Genomic DNA, 17472 nt, shown 5'->3' with positions numbered 1-17472 from the left:
GCAGCGTTAAATCGATGTAAACCTGCACCCGTCCACACAATGAAGCCCTTTATTTCGACTTAAAGGGCTCTTAAAATCGATTTCCTTACTCCACCCCTGACAAGTGGATTAGCACTTAAATCGACATTGCCGGCTCGAATTTGGGGTACTGTGGACACAATTCGATGGTATTGGCCTCCGGGAGCTATCCCAGAGTGCTCCATTATGACCACTCTGGACAGCACTCTCAACTCAGATGCACTGGCCAGGTAGACAGGAAAAGAACCGCGAACTTTTGAATCTCATTTCCTGTTTGGCCAGCGTGGCAAGCTGCAGGTGACCATGCAGAGCTCATCAGCACAGGTGACCATGATGGAGTCCCAGAATCGCAAAAGAGCTCCAGCATGGACCGAACGGGAGGTACGGGATCTGATCGCTGTTTGGGGAGAGGAATACGTGCTATCAGAACTCCGTTCCAGTTTTCGAAATGCCAAAACCTTTCTGAAAATCTCCCAGGGCATGAAGGACAGAGGCCATAACAGGGACCCGAAGCAGTGCCGCGTGAAACTGAAGGAGCTGAGGCAAGCCTACCAGAAAACCAGAGAGGCGAACAGCCGCTCTGGGTCAGAGCCCCAAACATGCCGCTTCTATGATGAGCTGCATGCCATTTTAGGGGGTTCAGCCACCACTACCCCAGCCGTGTTGTTTGACTCCTTCAATGGAGATGGAGGCAATACGGAAGCAGGTTTTGGGGACGAAGAAGATGATGATGAGGAGGAGGTTGTAGATAGCTCACAGCAAGCAAGCGGAGAAACCGGTTTTCCCGACAGCCAGGAACTGTTTCTCACCCTAGACCTGGAGCCAGTACCCCCCGAACCCACCCAAGGCTGCCTCCTGGACCCAGCAGGCGGAGAAGGGACCTCTGGTGAGTGTACCTTTTAAAATACTATACATGGTTTAAAAGCAAGCATGTGAAAGGATTACTTTGCCCTGACATTTGCGGTTCTCCTAGATGTAGTCCTAAAGCCTTTGCAAAAGGTTTCTGGGGAGGGCAGCCTTATTGCGTCCTTCATGGTAGGACACTTTACCACTCCAGGCCAGTAACACGTACTCGGGAATCATTGTACAACAAAGCATTGCAGTGTATGTTTGCTGGCATTCAAACAACATCCGTTCTTTATCTCTCTGTGTTATCCTCAGGAGAGTGAGATATAATTCATGGTCACCTGGTTGAAATAGAGTGCTTTTCTTCAGGGGACACTCAGAGGAGCCCATTCCTGCTGGGCTGTTTGCCTGTGGCTAAACAGAAATGTTCCCCGCTGTTAGCCACAGGGAGGGGGGAAGGTTGAGGGGGTAGTCACGCGGTGGGAGGAGGCAAAATGCGACCTTGTAACGAAAGCACATGTGCTATGTATGTAATGTTAACAGCAAGGTTTACCCTGAAAGAGTGTAGCCACTGTTTTATAAAATGTGTCTTTTTAAATACCGCTGTCCCTTTTTTTTTCTCCACCAGCTACATGTGTTTCAATGATCACAGGATCTTCTCCTTCCCAGAGGCTAGTGAAGCTTAGAAAGAAAAAAAAATGCACTCGAGATGAAATGTTCTCCGAGCTCATGCTGTCCTCCCACACTGACAGAGCACAGACGAATGCGTGGAGGCAAATAATATCAGAGTGCACGAAAGCACAAAATGACTGGGAGGAGAGGTGGCGGGCTGAAGAGAGTAAGTGGCGGACTGAAGAGAGTAAGTGGCGGACTGAAGAGAGGGCTGAAGCTCAAATGTGGCGGCAGCGTGATGAGAGGAGGCAGGATTCAATGCTGAGGCTGCTGCAGGACCAAACCAGTATGCTCCAGTGTATGGTTGAGCTACAGCAAAGGCAGCTGGAGCACAGACTGCCACTGCAGCCCCTCTGTAACCAACCGCCCTCCTCCCCAGGTTCCACAGCCTCCACACCCAGACGCCCAAGAATGCGGTGGGGGGGCCTCCAGCCAACCAGCCACTCCACCACAGAGGATTGCCCAAAAAAAAGAAGGCTGTCATTCAATAAATTTTAAAGTTGTAAACTTTTAAAGTGCTGTGCTTAAAGTGCTGTGTGGCATTTTCCTTCCCTCCTCCACCACCCCTCCTGGGCTACCTTGGGAGTCATCCCCCTATTTGTGTGATGAATGAATAAAGAATGCATGAATGTGAAGCAACAATGACTTTATTGCCTCTGCAAGCGGTGATTGAAGGGAGGAGGGGCGGGTGGTTAGCTTACAGGGAAGTAGAGTGAACCAAGGGGCGGGGGGTTTCATCAAGGAGAAACAAACAGAACTTTCACACCGTAGCCTGGCCAGTCATGAAACTGGTTTTCAAAGCTTCTCTGAGGCGTACCGCGCCCTCCTGTGCTCTTCTAACCGCCCTGGTGTCCGGCTGTGCGTAACCAGCAGCCAGGCGATTTGCCTCAACCTCCCACCCCGCCATAAACGTCTCCCCCTTACTCTCACAGATATTGTGGAGCACACGGCAAGCAGTAATAACAGTGGGAATATTGGTTTCGCTGAGGTCTAAGCGAGTCAGTAAACTGCGCCAGCGCGCCTTTAAACGTCCAAATGCACATTCTACCACCATTCTGCACTTGCTCAGCCTGTAGTTGAACAGCTCCTGACTACTGTCCAGGCTGCCTGTGTACGGCTTCATGAGCCATGGCATTAAGGGGTAGGCTGGGTCCCCAAGGATACATATAGGCATTTCAACATCCCCAACAGTTATTTTCTGGTCTGGGAATAAAGTCCCTTCCTGCAGCTTTTGAAACAGACCAGAGTTCCTGAAGATGCGAGCGTCATGTACCTTTCCCGGCCATCCCACGTTGATGTTGGTGAAACGTCCCTTGTGATCCACCAGAGCTTGCAGCACTGTCGAAAAGTACCCCTTGAGGTTTATGTACTCGGCGGCTTGGTGCTCCGGTGCCAAGATAGAGATATGTGTTCCGTCTATAGCCCCACCACAGTTAGGGAATCCCATTGCAGCAAAGCCATCCACTATGACCTGCACATTTCCCAGGGTCACTACCCTTGATATCAGCAGATCTTTGATTGCGTGGGCTACTTGCATCACAGCAGCCCCCACAGTAGATTTGCCCACTCCAAATTGATTCCCAACTGACCGGTAGCTGTCTGGCGTTGCAAGCTTCCACAGGGCTATCGCCACTCGCTTCTCAACTGTGAGGGCTGCTCTCCTCTTGGTATTCATGCGCCTCAGGGCGGGGGAAAGCAAGTCACAAAGTTCCATGAAAGTACCCTTACTCATGCGAAAGTTTCGCAGCCACTGGGAATCGTCCCAGACCTGCAACACTATGCGGTCCCACCAGTCTGTGCTTGTTTCCCGAGCCCAGAATCGGCGTTCCACAGCATGAACCTGCCCCATTAGCACCATGATGCATGCATTGGCAGGGCCCATGCTTTCAGAGAAATCTGTGTCCATGTCCTGATCACTCACGTGACCGCGCTGACGTCGCCTCCTCGCCCGGTATCGCTTTGCCAGGTTCTGGTGCTGCATATACTGCTGCATAATGCGTGTGGTGTTTAATGTGCTCCTAATTGCCAAAGTGAGCTGAGCGGCCTCCATGCTTGCCTTGGTATGGCGTCCGCACAGAAAAAAGGTGCGGAACGATTGTCTGCCGTTGCTCTGACGGAGGGAGGGGCGACTGACGACACGGCTTACAGGGTTGGCTTCAGGGAGCTAAAATCAACAAAGGGGGGGTCTTTACATCAAGGAGTATTTCAGGCAGGACTTCACGGAGGGTTCCAATAAGAAATGGTGCACCTAAGTTATCGTTCTTATTGGAACAAGGAGGTTAGCCTGGCCTCTGATTGATACATGGCTAGATTTACCTCGCTGCACTTTCTCTGTGAGTGACTGCAGTGTGACCTAGGGGAATGAGTCCCCTAGACAGGGGAGGAGGCAAATGAGTACAAAACAAATCTGGTCTATTTCTTGTTTTGACCCACTCCATCTATCTTTTACATCTTTGGCTGGCAGCAGACGGTGCAGAAGGACTGCATGCCATCCACATCTCATGGCTGCTCGGCAGAAGATGGTACAGTACGACTGCTAGCCATCCTCATCTCTTGCCTGCCTGGCAGAAGATGGTACAGTACGACTGCTAGCAGTCCGTATCGCCTGCCCGTTCACCATAAGACGGTTCAATAGGACTGACTGCAGGACTAAAGAGAATGACCGGGTCAAGTCACTCCAAATTTAGTCCCTGCGCCCATGTCTGCCCAGGCGCTCCCAGCCGACGTGACCAGGAGCACCTCGGACACGACGAGGACAACTACTAGTCGTATTGCACCGTCTGCTGCCAGAAGGCAATGGGTTGCTGCTACTGTGCAGCAAAGCCGTACCGTGTCTGCCAGCACCCAGGAGACATAGGGTGACGGTTACCTGAGCGGGCTCCATGCTTGCCGTGGTATGGCGTCTGCACAGGTAAGTCAGGAAAAAAGGCGCGAAATGATTGTCTGCCCTTGCTTTCACGGAGGGAGGGAGGGAACGGGGGCCTGACGATATGTACCCAGAACCACCCGCCACAATGTTTTAGCCCCATCAGGCATTGGGATCTCAACCCAGAATTCCAATGGGCAGTGGAGACTGCGGGAACTGTGGGATAGCTACCCACAGTGCAATGCTCCGGAAGTCGACTCTAGCCTCGGTACTGTGGAAGCGCTCCGCCGAGTTAATGCACTTAATGCACTTAGAGCATTTTCTGTGGGGACACACACACGAATATATAAAACCGATTTCTAAAAAACCAACTTCTATAAATTCGACCTTATTCCGTAGTGTAGACATACCCTTAGACACTCCCCTATCAGATTTAATTTCTAAAGGGGAAGAGAGGCAGGAGAGAGGAAGAGTACATGCAAAAATCTTTCTCCAAGTGACACCAACTGTCATTAAGGACACAATCCAACTTCCACTGACTTCAATGGAAAGACTCCAAGAGACTTCAGAGCAAGTCAGATCAGGCCCTAGCAGAACTACAAAAGATCAAGAACCTTCCCCCCCTTCTTCAGTAAAAAAAACACAGGGAAGAGGGCTATTTCATTCCTTGAAGAGAGAAGGTTGTGGAGGTTAAGTTTGCATTGAAACAGACTGTGGATCTTCAAAAAATGTTCAACAACAACATGTAGGACTCCTTTTTATTATTGACTAAAAAAGGAGACTCTCCAAAAACGCATGCCATAGATGCTAAAACTGCTGATCTGGAAAGTTGCTTCTGGACATGTCTCGTCCAGAGCTAGAAACAAAATAAGTGTCAGTAGACTTAAAAAAAAATAATCCTAAATTAATAAGAGTATATCTGATGACACTGGTGCCTCTCTCAATTCCCTTCCCCATTCCTGTGGGAGGATGAATTGTTAGAACTTCTAATTCCTGCCTCATTTTTTGGTTCATTTTTTCCTCCCATGCTGCAAGAAGCAGTTGAGTTAAACAGAGCAGCTCTCTTGTTGAGTACGTGTGATCAGGCTTTGAACTGGAGTCCAAGAAGATGTCTGAGGTTGAGAGGTGGCTACCTTCCCCCCCCCCTTCTTTTCTTGAAATTCACTGCTTCAAAGAAACCTTTGGTGATGCTGATTGCAGATTTCAGAATTCCTATGACTTAGAAACATCCACCCACATAGCAGTTGAAAAAATAAATAAATCTAGATAAAAGCAAACAAGACATAAATCAAATTGGGGGTGTGGTCTTAAGAACTCACAGATTGTATCTTTCCAGCTTTTAACACATGCGCAGGCAGTCATCATAAATAAATGTCTACAATACTTCTGCGAATGTGAGGTGTTTCCATTCTTGTATTAAGTAGATCAGTTTTTGCATGCACAGATTATGTACCTAATTTCTGAATGAGGGATATTACCTCACCCCCTTGCCTTTCTAATATCCTGGGATCGACACAGCTACAAATAGACTGCATACAACAGAATTTTAAAGGCAGCTGACAGAATATATACAGGCAAACCTATTATGCACTACTAGCAAGAAAATATAATCAATATTACAATTCAAATACTAAAACATTAGGTTTTTAGTGAGAATTTCATATTATGATTAACAGTTCCATACACACACTTTTCACTGTCCTCCCAACCCCATAGTGAATTATTGTGAAGAACACAGCACTTTCCAATGACTCAAGTTTAAATCTCTAATGACAGTCTTTAGAGAATGTGACCTAGATATATCAAGCATGATCAGAGAGAATACATATCAAGTCAAGTCATCTTTTAGTTAAGAGTGTCAGGCTTATTTAAATCTCCTTTATCTAGTCACACCTCTGTTTTTGTTCAGTTTCCCATCATATTTAAATAGATCAAAAGAGGTATTACAAAATAGCAGTGGTGAAGAGGAGGGTCTTGTATAACATTCAAACTGCTGTAATTGTTTATCATCAAAATCATCAATTTACCAAAACAAGGAACAATTAAAAAGAGAATTAATGCTATTCAGTTTAGTGAACATGTACACTTTCAGACTATATTTCAGAGACCAAGTTTCAGTTTTCAGCATTCTGACAACCTGGAATTGTAACCATAGTTATTTGTATTTCAACTCTTGCCATAAAATGTAAGAGAAGATTTATTGTAATAGTAAGTCACAACCATTTTGCAATTTGAGTTTTTCTTTTTATGAGCTACCCTTTAAATAGTTTAAAGGGGATTTAATTATAAATGCAGGCTATGAATAATTAAATTAGCATGTATCAAGATTTTTCATCTAGCAGGTTTATCATAGTAGTCCCAGTTGTAACACAGTGTAAAGAAAAAAAGCTAAAATGAAAAACTGGAAGAAAAAAAGTGCAATTTAAAAATCAGTGTGACTATTATTCCTTTTTTACTAAGAGGATGTTTACATGACAACAAGATCCTTGTTGCTCAAGGAGTTATTCATTCATGCTTATTCTGTACTTAAAGTCCAATGTTAACAAACAGGGTTCTGTGTATTATATAATCACAGCATTCAAGTGCAATGACAAAGAGCACAGGACAAAAGAGCAAGTGGAAAAATCCTACTCCCCTCACTCAGGACAATAGGATGCATAACAATGTGAATGGGATTCTGTGATAAGTAGGAAGCAGGTACTCTAAGAAAGCCTATTTTCCAAAGTAAGCTATCCTAAGTAATGAAGGAGGGGGAAAGAAAAATATAAATGAATGAATTTATCAAAGTGTAATGACTTTTACTGTGAACATTTTTCAAAATTATCCATGGCATCTAAATCTTACAGACCGGCAGCTTTTCTATTTCCAGTTCCACCTTCCTTGATTTTCAAATCAAAGATCTAGATGAAACTTGGTACCCAAAATCTAAGTCCAAAAGCTAATTAGTTTTGAAAACAAAAAAAAAAAAATTTCACCTGAATGTCATGAAAAACAGAAATTTGAATTTAAGACTGTTCTCTTGAGACTTTATTTTTAAAAAGTTTCTACAATCAATACTGAATTAATTTAGTCTGTTTTGAAACGTAAAAAAATAATTCCCTTCCTTTACACAGGCGTGCATGCGTGCACATGCACACACACAGAGTCACAGTAACTTTATCAAAAGGATATTCAGATCTGGATTTAATTAGCCTCAGTGGTTGTAATCAAATTTTTGCAAAACCATTATAAACTGTATGTTCCTAATTGAAATTTTCAAGTTCAGCTGTTCACCAGGCTGCATCCCGTAAGTTATACAAGTAAAAGAATACACTGAAGATCTTGGTCAGATTGCATTCCAACTCCACAGGTGTTGGTCACATATGTTCTTTAGGGTTCTACATCCCAGCTGTTAAATGTTTAAAACCAACCCAGAACACACGTTCTTTTTACAATCACCAGCTAAAAAGGAGTGTCATCCTTAACTTTGAATTTCTTGTTTGTTTTTCTAATTTAAACATGATCCTAAATGTTATTTTAATACTGACTGAATACAAAACCTACGTGTCACAGGATGCTATTTTATTGCCTACTTGGTGTCTTATTACACAGTCCCAATTTATAGGACTCTATTAACCAGAGAGAAAAATCTTGAAAGCAATTTTCCTAAAACTGCCATGTAAGTCAGAAGTCCAGCCTAACTGTTTAATGTATCTACAGTAATTACATTAAAGGAATAGGTCTGCAGTTTGAATTATGAATAAAGTATTTAAAGAGTGCAGAATATACTAATAATTTAACACACTGCAAGCACACAGTGACACAGTCTAGGTTTTAGCAGATAATTAGTTGAGGACAAAAACAATATGTACATACAGTATGAAACACCCTATTTAGTCTATAATAATACTGCTGTAGAATGTATAACTTTCATATCTTGCTGATGTTCAAGTTATTGCTGCCGCAGAGCTAGAGGCTTCTGAATCTTTTGTCTTTTGAAGTGCTTCAGTTTTTTTAATTGCATGTAGATAAATCTGTCACATTTTTAAAGTAATTTCTTAAGTCCACAAAGTTTTTTAAATTATAAAGTAAACTTAGAAGAAAGCTATAAAGCTATTTTAACTGCAAGTTAGAGAAAAAGAGGTATTTGAAAATTTTTCTTAGTATATTACACGAGAATTTCAAGATGGCGTCATACTTCAAATATTTTGTGACTCTGTATTCAGATCATCTACTATCAATTGCTCATCTTCCTAATGTTGCCAACTGTGAGAGCCTCCTAAATACCATACCAGAAGCACTGGAAGAAGTAGATGCCTCAGCTAATTCTGCACTGAGAAATCCCAGGAGAAGCCAAGTGAAACTTACAAGAATCTTGTCAGTTTCTCTATACCAGAGTTTACAGCTACCAGAAAAGGCAGGACACAGAAAAGAGAAAATCTAAGAGTGGTACATACACAAATAGATTACTGCTCCTTTCCAAGAGCACAATAGATTACTGTTCATTATCAAGAACACAGAGAGAAAGCAAGAACTCTCTTTTCCCATAACGCAGGAAGAGAAGAGGAAAGGGTGGGGGGAGGAGGAGGAGGGAAGGAATGTAGTTGTCTAGCATGGGGTCTTAAAAATTGCATGTCAGCTCACCAAGGTTGCTAGTAAGTGCAATCACAGAACTACAGGCTCCTTCTCTAGAAAGGAGGGGGGAAAGGGGGGGGGAGGGGTATCCGAAGCACTAGAAGTTCTTTCTGAGGAAGGAAGGATGGATGGATTAGAGCAGCTGGAACCACTGTAAAGGAACTCAAGGAACAGGGTGGAATTTAAACTGCTGATCCTTTAACAGGCCGGGAGAGGAGCAAGAAGCAGAGGACCCTGGTGTTGAGAAACAATTAAAGAGTTTGAGGCCCCCTGTAAACTCAGGAAAGCAGCAGGGTTTGGGACAGCAGCAGCAAAGAGGTATGGGGACAAGAATATGGATGGGGGTAAGAAGGACAGAGAAACAGAACAGATTTGGAAACAAGTGATTTGTTCAGGGAGAAATCTATTAGAGGGGGCAGAACTGATTTTTTGATGGAGACACAGAATGGAAGATGTTTCAATATCATTAAATGTGCATAACATGCATGGCTTGGGGGGAGGGAGAGCGATTGTGGTAAGGTGGCACACATTTATTCTGCTAACGAGAAGCTGGAAAGTCCTGATCTGACAAGCTGAGACAACAAAATATTTTGGTCTAGATAAATAAAATCTGCCCAAGTAGTTTAAATCTTTTGGGGATGAAAGCTGTCCTATGAAATATATATATATATATATATATATAAAATGCAATCATGTATATAACTTTTTGCCAATTTTGGGGCTTAAAGATATCATAATGCATATGAACCAGGGAGCCAAATAAAGGTTGCATAAACTTGTCTCTGTCCTTCTCTGCTCCTACTCATCTCTATCCCCTGCCCTGCCTCCTTCCTCCTCCCTGAGCCACACCCAGCTCATATCTCCTCCAGTCTAGCCCCAACCTCTTCTCATCCATCTGATCTTCTCTCGGCATTCTGATCATGTTGCTTCCTCCTTCTCAGCGCTGGGGCACCAGCAAAGGGAGCAATGAAAGCACAGGAGAGAGTGTCTCCCTGCCCTCAATTCTTTTTTAGTGCCAGACCGGTGCAGTCCCAGCAGCCAGAAGGAGGAATTTCAGGGAAAGTCCAGCTCGGCTCCAGGATGGAGCATGCTCCCTTGACTCTGTGGAAATAGTGCATGGACAACCAGATCACCCACAGAATCTGTGGGGGAATGAAGTATGCGCCATGCAGATGGAATCTGCAGAGAAGTCATTTAGCTGTCAGCCTCTACAACTTCGTGTTTAGTAAACAGATTTTTCAGAAACCTACAACACAGCCAATGTTGAGCAGATTTTTTCAGGAAAGGCAAAAGGCACACACCCCTTGACACTACAGCAATACCCTTGCCAAATTTTAAATCCTGCCCAAAGGCAGGACTAGTCTAGCATATGCTGATAAGATAAAATAAGACTACCTTAATAACACATTGTTCAAATAAGTGATAATTACAAATGTTAAAGTAACAAATATGGGAAAGGGTATATTGTTTTTGTTCCAGGTATTTGCGATTCACACTTCTACACTAGGCTCACCAGTTCAGGTAAAAGGAAAATCCTACATTTGATTGTTAAATCTTTTATCAAATCCACTCCCACTGGTGCTAGTACTTTACACTAAGCAAAGAAGCAATAAAAATAGTCACTGAATAAGTGTGTTATTACAGTTTCATACTATTTGACTGTATTTGTCCAACTATGTTGTTGTAAAGGTTCACCATTCACTGTACAGTGATTGTTAGGAGTTAAATAAATGAAAAACTGCAGAGATCAGGAAGAGTGTTAAAATTTAGACCGGAGTTGTCTATTCATAATAGAGACCTTGGAGCAAAACTTAGTTGTATAAAATATCAATATTGTACAGGAATACACACTTAGAGGAGAAAACGTTTTATTAAAAAAATCAACACTTTGTATTCAGGTTTCAGAGTAACAGCCGTGTTAGTCTGTATTTGCAAAAAGAAAAGGAGTACTTGTGGCACCTTAAAGACTAACCAATTTATTTGAGCATAAGCTTTTGTGAGCTTAGCTACAGCTCACGAAAGCTTATGCTCAAATAAATTGGTTAGTCTCTAAGGTGCCACAAGTACTCCTTTTCACTTTGTATTCAGTTTCTATTTGGCAGATCCATCACATTGGTTGTAAAAATATTCTTTGTCCTATGCACACCTTGTAATGCCAATCTTAATACAACAGGCTGACAAATTTTGACTAGACTATTTTTAATTTGTTCATTTTTAAACATTTTAAACTTATAATCAGAGTCCATTTACACCATTTGCTTCTTCTGCAGTTTGCAGATACTTATAAAATTGTGCTTTGCTAAATTATATTTAGTATCAATATCAAACACAAATGCCTATACACACACACACACAGAGTCTATCAGAGTTCCTTTAAAGCACTTTGCAAACATTACCTAATTAATCCTCACAGCAACCCTGTGAGGTAGATACACACATTTTACACATGGGGAAAAATGAGTTAGAAAGGTTAATTAGCTTGCACATGGATACAGGAATCATAACTGACCACACTAAATTTAGAACGTAGGAGCTTCTGAATCCCATACCCACCCCCATGTTCAACACAGACCACACCCCTTTTTTTTAGATCCCCTCCCCCACACCCTCTCCCTCCACTTACTGGGTCTTTTAAAATATGTATTCCTGAAGATTAAAGGAGTGAGGTAAAAGTGACACTAAAAAGCATTTAATCTCAGCAACAGTATTCGAGCAGATTTCACAGAGTGAACCACCTCACCATAACTTTTCACAAAACATGAGACCCCGTTCCCCCTTACTTGGAGAATCTTACAGTGTGTCAAGTCTGAAAAGCATCCACGATTCAAGGAGGCACTGTCAAATGCTAATTTTGCTTCTGGAAGCAATAGCATATTTAAAACCAAAATGAACCAAAACATTCATTTAACACTTCTGAGTTAAGACTTGATGTGGCTGCAATATTTTCCAAAACACTTCCCACATAGAAAAAATATTTTCAGTTCAAAGAACATACCATCTAGTTTACAAAAGTCACCACACCAATCTAATTACAGAAACTTCCTCTAGAAGGAATAAGCTTCAAAGGATTAATCACCGTTCCAGACTTTATCCAACCTATTTTTGCTATCTGTTAACTAGGGACCAGGTTTAGGTCTATTTAGGTCTATTCTTTCCCACAAAAATTTAGTTATGCAATATTTGAAACTACAGCTATCAAAAGATTAACTCAATGAGTGAACCTGGATCTTCTTCCCACGCCTCAACAAATACTCCACACACTTAAAGGGCTCTATTTGAGAGTAGAACGTGAACATGCAAAGGAACGAGAGAAAAACAACGTTCCAATAAAACAAGAGAACAGTACAGACCGCACCTTAAGCTACCCCTTTAGAACACAGTTCAGTGGTCTGAACAACCTCCAACTAGGTGCCTGATTTTTGCTAGCCCTTTGGGCTCAGTTTTAAGTGGGCGTTTCTGCTCGTTTAAACGCCTCTCCCCCCCCCCCCCCCGCCCCCATTCACTCACCTTCTCTCTGGCTCCCGCCCAGCTATTAGACGTCCTCCCGCCTCTGGAAGCTGATGCTGGCATATGCACTCAAATCGTCGCTAGAGTGGCTACTCCCACAAGGCTGATTAGGGGCTTTGGGCGGCGGCTGCCTGCCCCCCAACACAGAGGTGCCCTCCTGGGGGTGTTGGCGACGCTGATTAAAATCCTTCACTAAGTCCAGGTCGATGTAGTTGAGTCCGTTCTCAAAGCCACCCCCGGCCCCAAGGGGCTGCTGCTCCCTCCTGGCGGCCGCCCCCAGCTCCCCCGCGGCAGGCCGGAGCCAGACGTTCTCGAAGGACGCCGAGCTGTGGCGTTTCACCTCCTCGGCGCCCCCCGCCCCGTAGAGCAAGGGCGCGTTGAGGCCGCCGCTGCCCGCCGTGCCGCGGGCGGTGCTGGGGGTGGAGGAGAAGGTCTCGGAGCTGTGCCGCCGGCGGCCCCCCTGCGGGTCGGCGCGGATCACCTTGGCGCTCTGGTTGCGGCCGGGGCTGAGGCTGACGCGGGTGAAGGCGCTGTTCACCCCCGGGCCTCCTATCAGGGAGGAGGAGCGCGGTGGCGCCGCTGCCAGCTCGGCCGGCGGCGGCTGCGCCTGGGCGGAGGCAGGGGCGGCGGGGGGGTTCTCCGGAGCGGCGCGGCCCGTCCGCATGTCGGCGTAGTTGAGCAAGAGGGCGGGGGGTGGGGGGTCGCCGCAGCCCGGGCAGGGCCCCCCGACACCGCCCCCCTGTTCCATAGTCACATAGTCCCGGCTGCTGAGGGCAGCAGCTCCTCGGCCGGGCCGGGCCGCAGCTGCCGCCCGTACGGCCGCGAAGCCGGCTTGGCAGGCAGCCCGCGGCGGGCCCAGCTCCATGTTCATGTACTCGGAGACTTCGTCCCCTCGGGGCCGCGCGGCCGACGGGAAAGCCGGCTTGTCACTGGCCACGAACTCAATGTTCACGTACTCGCCGGGGCTCTTGGGCTCCGGCGGCAGCAGCAGCAGCGGGGGCTGCTCCCGCGCCCGCGGCAGGGTGCTGGCCTTGGGGCCGTCCAGAGACAAGCGGGTGGGTCTGGTCAGGCGGCTCCTGCTCTGCGCGGCCGCCTGATGGGTAGGCTGCGGCTGCGGCGGGGGCTGCGCCTGGTAGGGACCGCCGGCGCCCTCTTGGCCCCCGCCTCCCCCGAGGCTGTCGCTGCTGGTGGAAGAGGACGAGTCCTCCGCGGCGTAGAGCAAGCGGCCGGAGCTGAGGGAGATGCGCAGCTGGGGGCCGCTCTCCTCGGCAGCCCTGCGCTGCACGTGTTTGAAGGAGCGCGGCAGGGAGAAGTAGGAGTAGATGGGCTTGTGTGGGGGCTGGGCCGGGCCCTGCGCCGAGCCCTCCTCCGCGCCCGGCGGCCCCGAACTGGCGAAGTAGCAGTCCGGGGGGGTGCTGGTGGCGGAGCCGCTGGCTGGGGACATGTTGATGTAGTCACTGCCGCTGCAGGGGAGCTTCCCTTCGCTGCTGTCCACCGAGAGCTTTGGGTGGTGGCCAGCCCCGTTCGTCCATATTTTGCCATAGCCGGTGGGACCACCGTCAGGTGAACAGCTGCCACTAGGGGACATCATCATGTACCCATTGGAGTCCACCATGGCTTGGGCGTGGCGACCTCCCCGGCCAGGGTTGATGATCTGCTGTGGGGCTGACACGCTCTTGGGGCTCATGGGCATATAGTCGCCGCCTTTGGGAGCGCCACCACTGCTGGGCACAGGGGCCACCCCAGGTGACATCGGCATGTAGCCATCATCAGTGTGTGGGGTGGGGTTGGTCCGGTGGTGGCTGCCCTCCAGATGGTGCATCTCCAAATGCTCCTCAGGATAGGAATGAGTGGGCACAAAGGCAGAGTGCCGGTAGGAGGGCAGCCGGTTGCCACCACAAGGGTAGGAAGGCAGCATTTCCGTGTATTCCTCAATGGAGGCCACCGAAGACTGTGAGGGTGTCTTCTGGTGGGAGATGGTGGGGGAGGTGCCTGCAGAGTGAGTCCGCTTCCTGAAGCCCTTCTCCAGGTCAGTTACCTCCTCTCCACCACTCCGGGGGCAGCATGGGGTGCCAGGATAGCGGCACTGCTGATGCTGTGGGTGGCAACTGCGAGGGATGAAGTGGCCATTGGGAGCCGCCAAGCTGCAGGATGAGGCAGCCTTGCCCCCCATACAGATGTAGTTGTTGAGCTCCTCATCACCCCGTGCTGGCGGTGTGTGACCCAGAGAGTCTGGAGTTACACTGCGAAAAGAGCTGCGGAAATCGCAGGGGCTGGAGCCATATTCGTCAGAGGAGATGAAACCACCATCACTGGGGGAGCCTGATACAGAAGCGCTGGACCTGCGTGGGAAGAGGCAGTCTGAGGTGGAGCCATGGCCACTGGTGCTGCTGGATGACAGGCTGACTGGGCTGGTGGCTGAGGGGGAACAGCGTGAAGAAGGCATTGGGATGGAGCGACTGTGGTTGAGTGGAGGGTGAAGCCTGGAGTTGCCACGATGCCGATGTGAATGGGTCCGGTTGGCACTGGGACTTACTGGGCTACCATCCACAGAGGCAGGCCTGGACATAGTTCCTTCCCCATCACTAGAAGCTCTGACTCGGAAAGAGCTGGGTTTGCCCCCTGTTCCTCCTCCACCACCCCCAGCAGGGGAGGTAGCAGTCACGCTCTCAGTCCTGGACCTGCGACTGAGCCCCACCTGGCTGGGTGGGGGGTTGTTGACATGGTGTCTGCTGCGGAGGGGCACAGAGATGGGATTGGAGCAGTTGGAGGAGGACTGGCTCTTGCTGCGGGGCCGGAATTCCTCACTCATGGCCCGCATGGCCTCCAGGATGGTCTCATGCATGTTCTGTGCCACCACCGAATCATCCACCTGCATCCAGAACTCACCAGGCCCAGTCACCGCAGAGCGCCCCACCTCAATGAAAAAGAAGTTCTCTGAATGGCCACAGCGGCGGATGTTGAGCAGCTGCAGTACCACAGCAGCTGCATCTGAGTTCAGCTTCACAAAGCTGATGGTTTTGTTGGTCAGGCACAGGCGGTAGATGCCGATCAGGTTCTTCGTCTGGCCCAGACCTTTAGGTTTCAGGATCACTTGCCAAACCTCCTTGAAAGCTGGGCCAGGGACCACCTCGCCATAGCTATCGTCACCTGCCTCCCCCAGTCCTGCACTGCCACCCCCAAAAGAGACATCACTGTGGTGGTGGTGGTGGTGGCGGTGATGATGGAGGTGGTGGTGGCCCTTGGCCCGATTGTGCAACTGCAGCAAGGCTTGGTACCAGCTCTCCTGCTCAAGCTCACTGTCAGCTGCAATGGCAAAGTGCTCGTCCTTGGTATAGAGGGCCACTAGGTGCTTGTTCTTGGAGTCTGCCCGTTTATTGATGTTGAAGCAGCTCTCCAGTGGGATGGAACGCTTGGGGGCTCCTGACTTATGTCTCCATTTCTTCTCATTCTCATAGTACTCCAGCCGGGCAGGTCCTGACTCGCTGGCTGCCCTCAGCACGAAGAAGCGTTTATGCATGCTTTTGGGTTTGCGCAAGTAACCCACCTTCCTGACATCTGAGAAGAAGCCCTCGTTATTATCCGTGGGGCTAGCCATGGTGGAAGGAGAGGTGGTGGTGCTTTTATGGCAGCTATCAGCCCACAGGCCCCCAAAACTGCCAAGCAATGCAGGAAAAAACACCTCTTAAAATACAATTCATGCAACAACAATCACAATAAAAAAGCAAACTAGCTCGGAATCCCCTCTCCAAAACGGGATGGGGGGAGGGGATACTGGCAGGGTGAGAGCAGCTGTTCAGTGGCAGAGGCAGCTTCCAGCACCACAGCAGCCTTTATATTGCTGTTTATGCCCAAATCACCCTTAGGAGGGTCAATATATCCTTAAAAAGTCCAGTCCCAGTCAGTCCAGATGAAAGTCTAGTTCTCCCAGCAGCCGCCGCCGGGGAGGAGAAGAAACGCATCTTTCAGTCGTATGGATCGGATTCCTCTGTAGAGAGGAGCAGGAGGGGGTCCCCCTTGCTTCGCTCCAAAACACCCCTCCCCTTCACAACTTCGCCTCAGCGAGCGCAATCTCAATCGCTGTAGCAGATCAAAGATCCTCTGGGTAGCGGTTTGTTTTGCAAAGTCCGGGGCTTACACCCCAAAACACACGCCTCTTCTCCCCCCCTAAAACACAGCCCAGCCCAAAAATCAGCGCTGTGGCCGCTGCTGCTTATGCGTGAGGAGGCTGGCGACCCCATTCAGTCCCATCTCGTTAGGAAGAGAAAGTGCCATTTCAACACAAAATGCAACCAGGCAGCAGCAGGAGGGGAAGCAGCCCAAGTGGGGAAGGAACATCCTCTCTTCCTCCTCCTCCTCATTCCAGTCGGGAAAGGCGCCGAGGCCAGCAGCAAAGCCCCCTCCTGTGCCCCAGGCTGAAGGCGGGTCTGGGGCTGCCTGGCTGACTTCTCCTCCTCCGGCTGCTCCTCGGAGTTTCCGAGCGCCCCAAACCCAAACAAGCGGCGGTGTCTGTGTTTATGAGTCCGGCCCCCTCCAGCCGCCGCCGAGACTCAGTCTCACTCCAAGGAGAGAAACACGTGACGGCGCCAGTGCGTGGACCATCCCAGCAGCGGCCGAGGGAGGCTCCAACCTAGCCTGGTGCCGCGGCATTCCAATCCGCCCCCTCCTCCCCGCCCGCCTCTCCTCTCCTTTCATTCAGCGCCGCTGCGGCTGCAATTACCTTCGGGCCCTGAGCCGCTCTGCGCCCTGGGGGGCTGCCTTCCTATTGGCAGCGCGGCCTGTCCCTCAACCCCGCCACGGGGGGAGGTGCCCAGGCTAGGTTGAGGAGTGGAGCGTAGTAAAAAGGCGTAGACGCCATTCACTGGCGTGTTATTTATAAACTAGGGGCTTGCGAGTGAATCTCTGCAGTGTGGCAACTTTGATCGAGGCGCTGTTGCTGCGTTGTAACC

The 17472-nt window shown here is 48.4% G+C and overlaps 1 protein-coding gene across 1 annotated transcript in view; it reads right to left on the bottom strand.

The window, feature by feature from the left end:
- The window catches only part of IRS1 (insulin receptor substrate 1), a 94310-nt gene extending 77133 nt beyond the window's left edge, over nt 1-17177 (bottom strand). The window contains exon 1 of the mRNA XM_048864587.2: nt 12524-17177. Within this exon, the coding sequence (XP_048720544.2) occupies nt 12549-16121 (3573 nt within the window). The 5' untranslated portion in view covers nt 16122-17177 and the 3' untranslated portion in view covers nt 12524-12548. The remainder of the gene's footprint in view (nt 1-12523) is intronic.
- Nucleotides 17178-17472: the final 295 nt, after the last annotated feature.

Source organism: Caretta caretta, chromosome 9 (assembly GCF_965140235.1).
Source record: "Caretta caretta isolate rCarCar2 chromosome 9, rCarCar1.hap1, whole genome shotgun sequence".
Lineage (NCBI taxonomy): Eukaryota > Metazoa > Chordata > Testudines > Cheloniidae > Caretta > Caretta caretta.
This window is presented reverse-complemented; position numbering and strand designations above follow the sequence as displayed.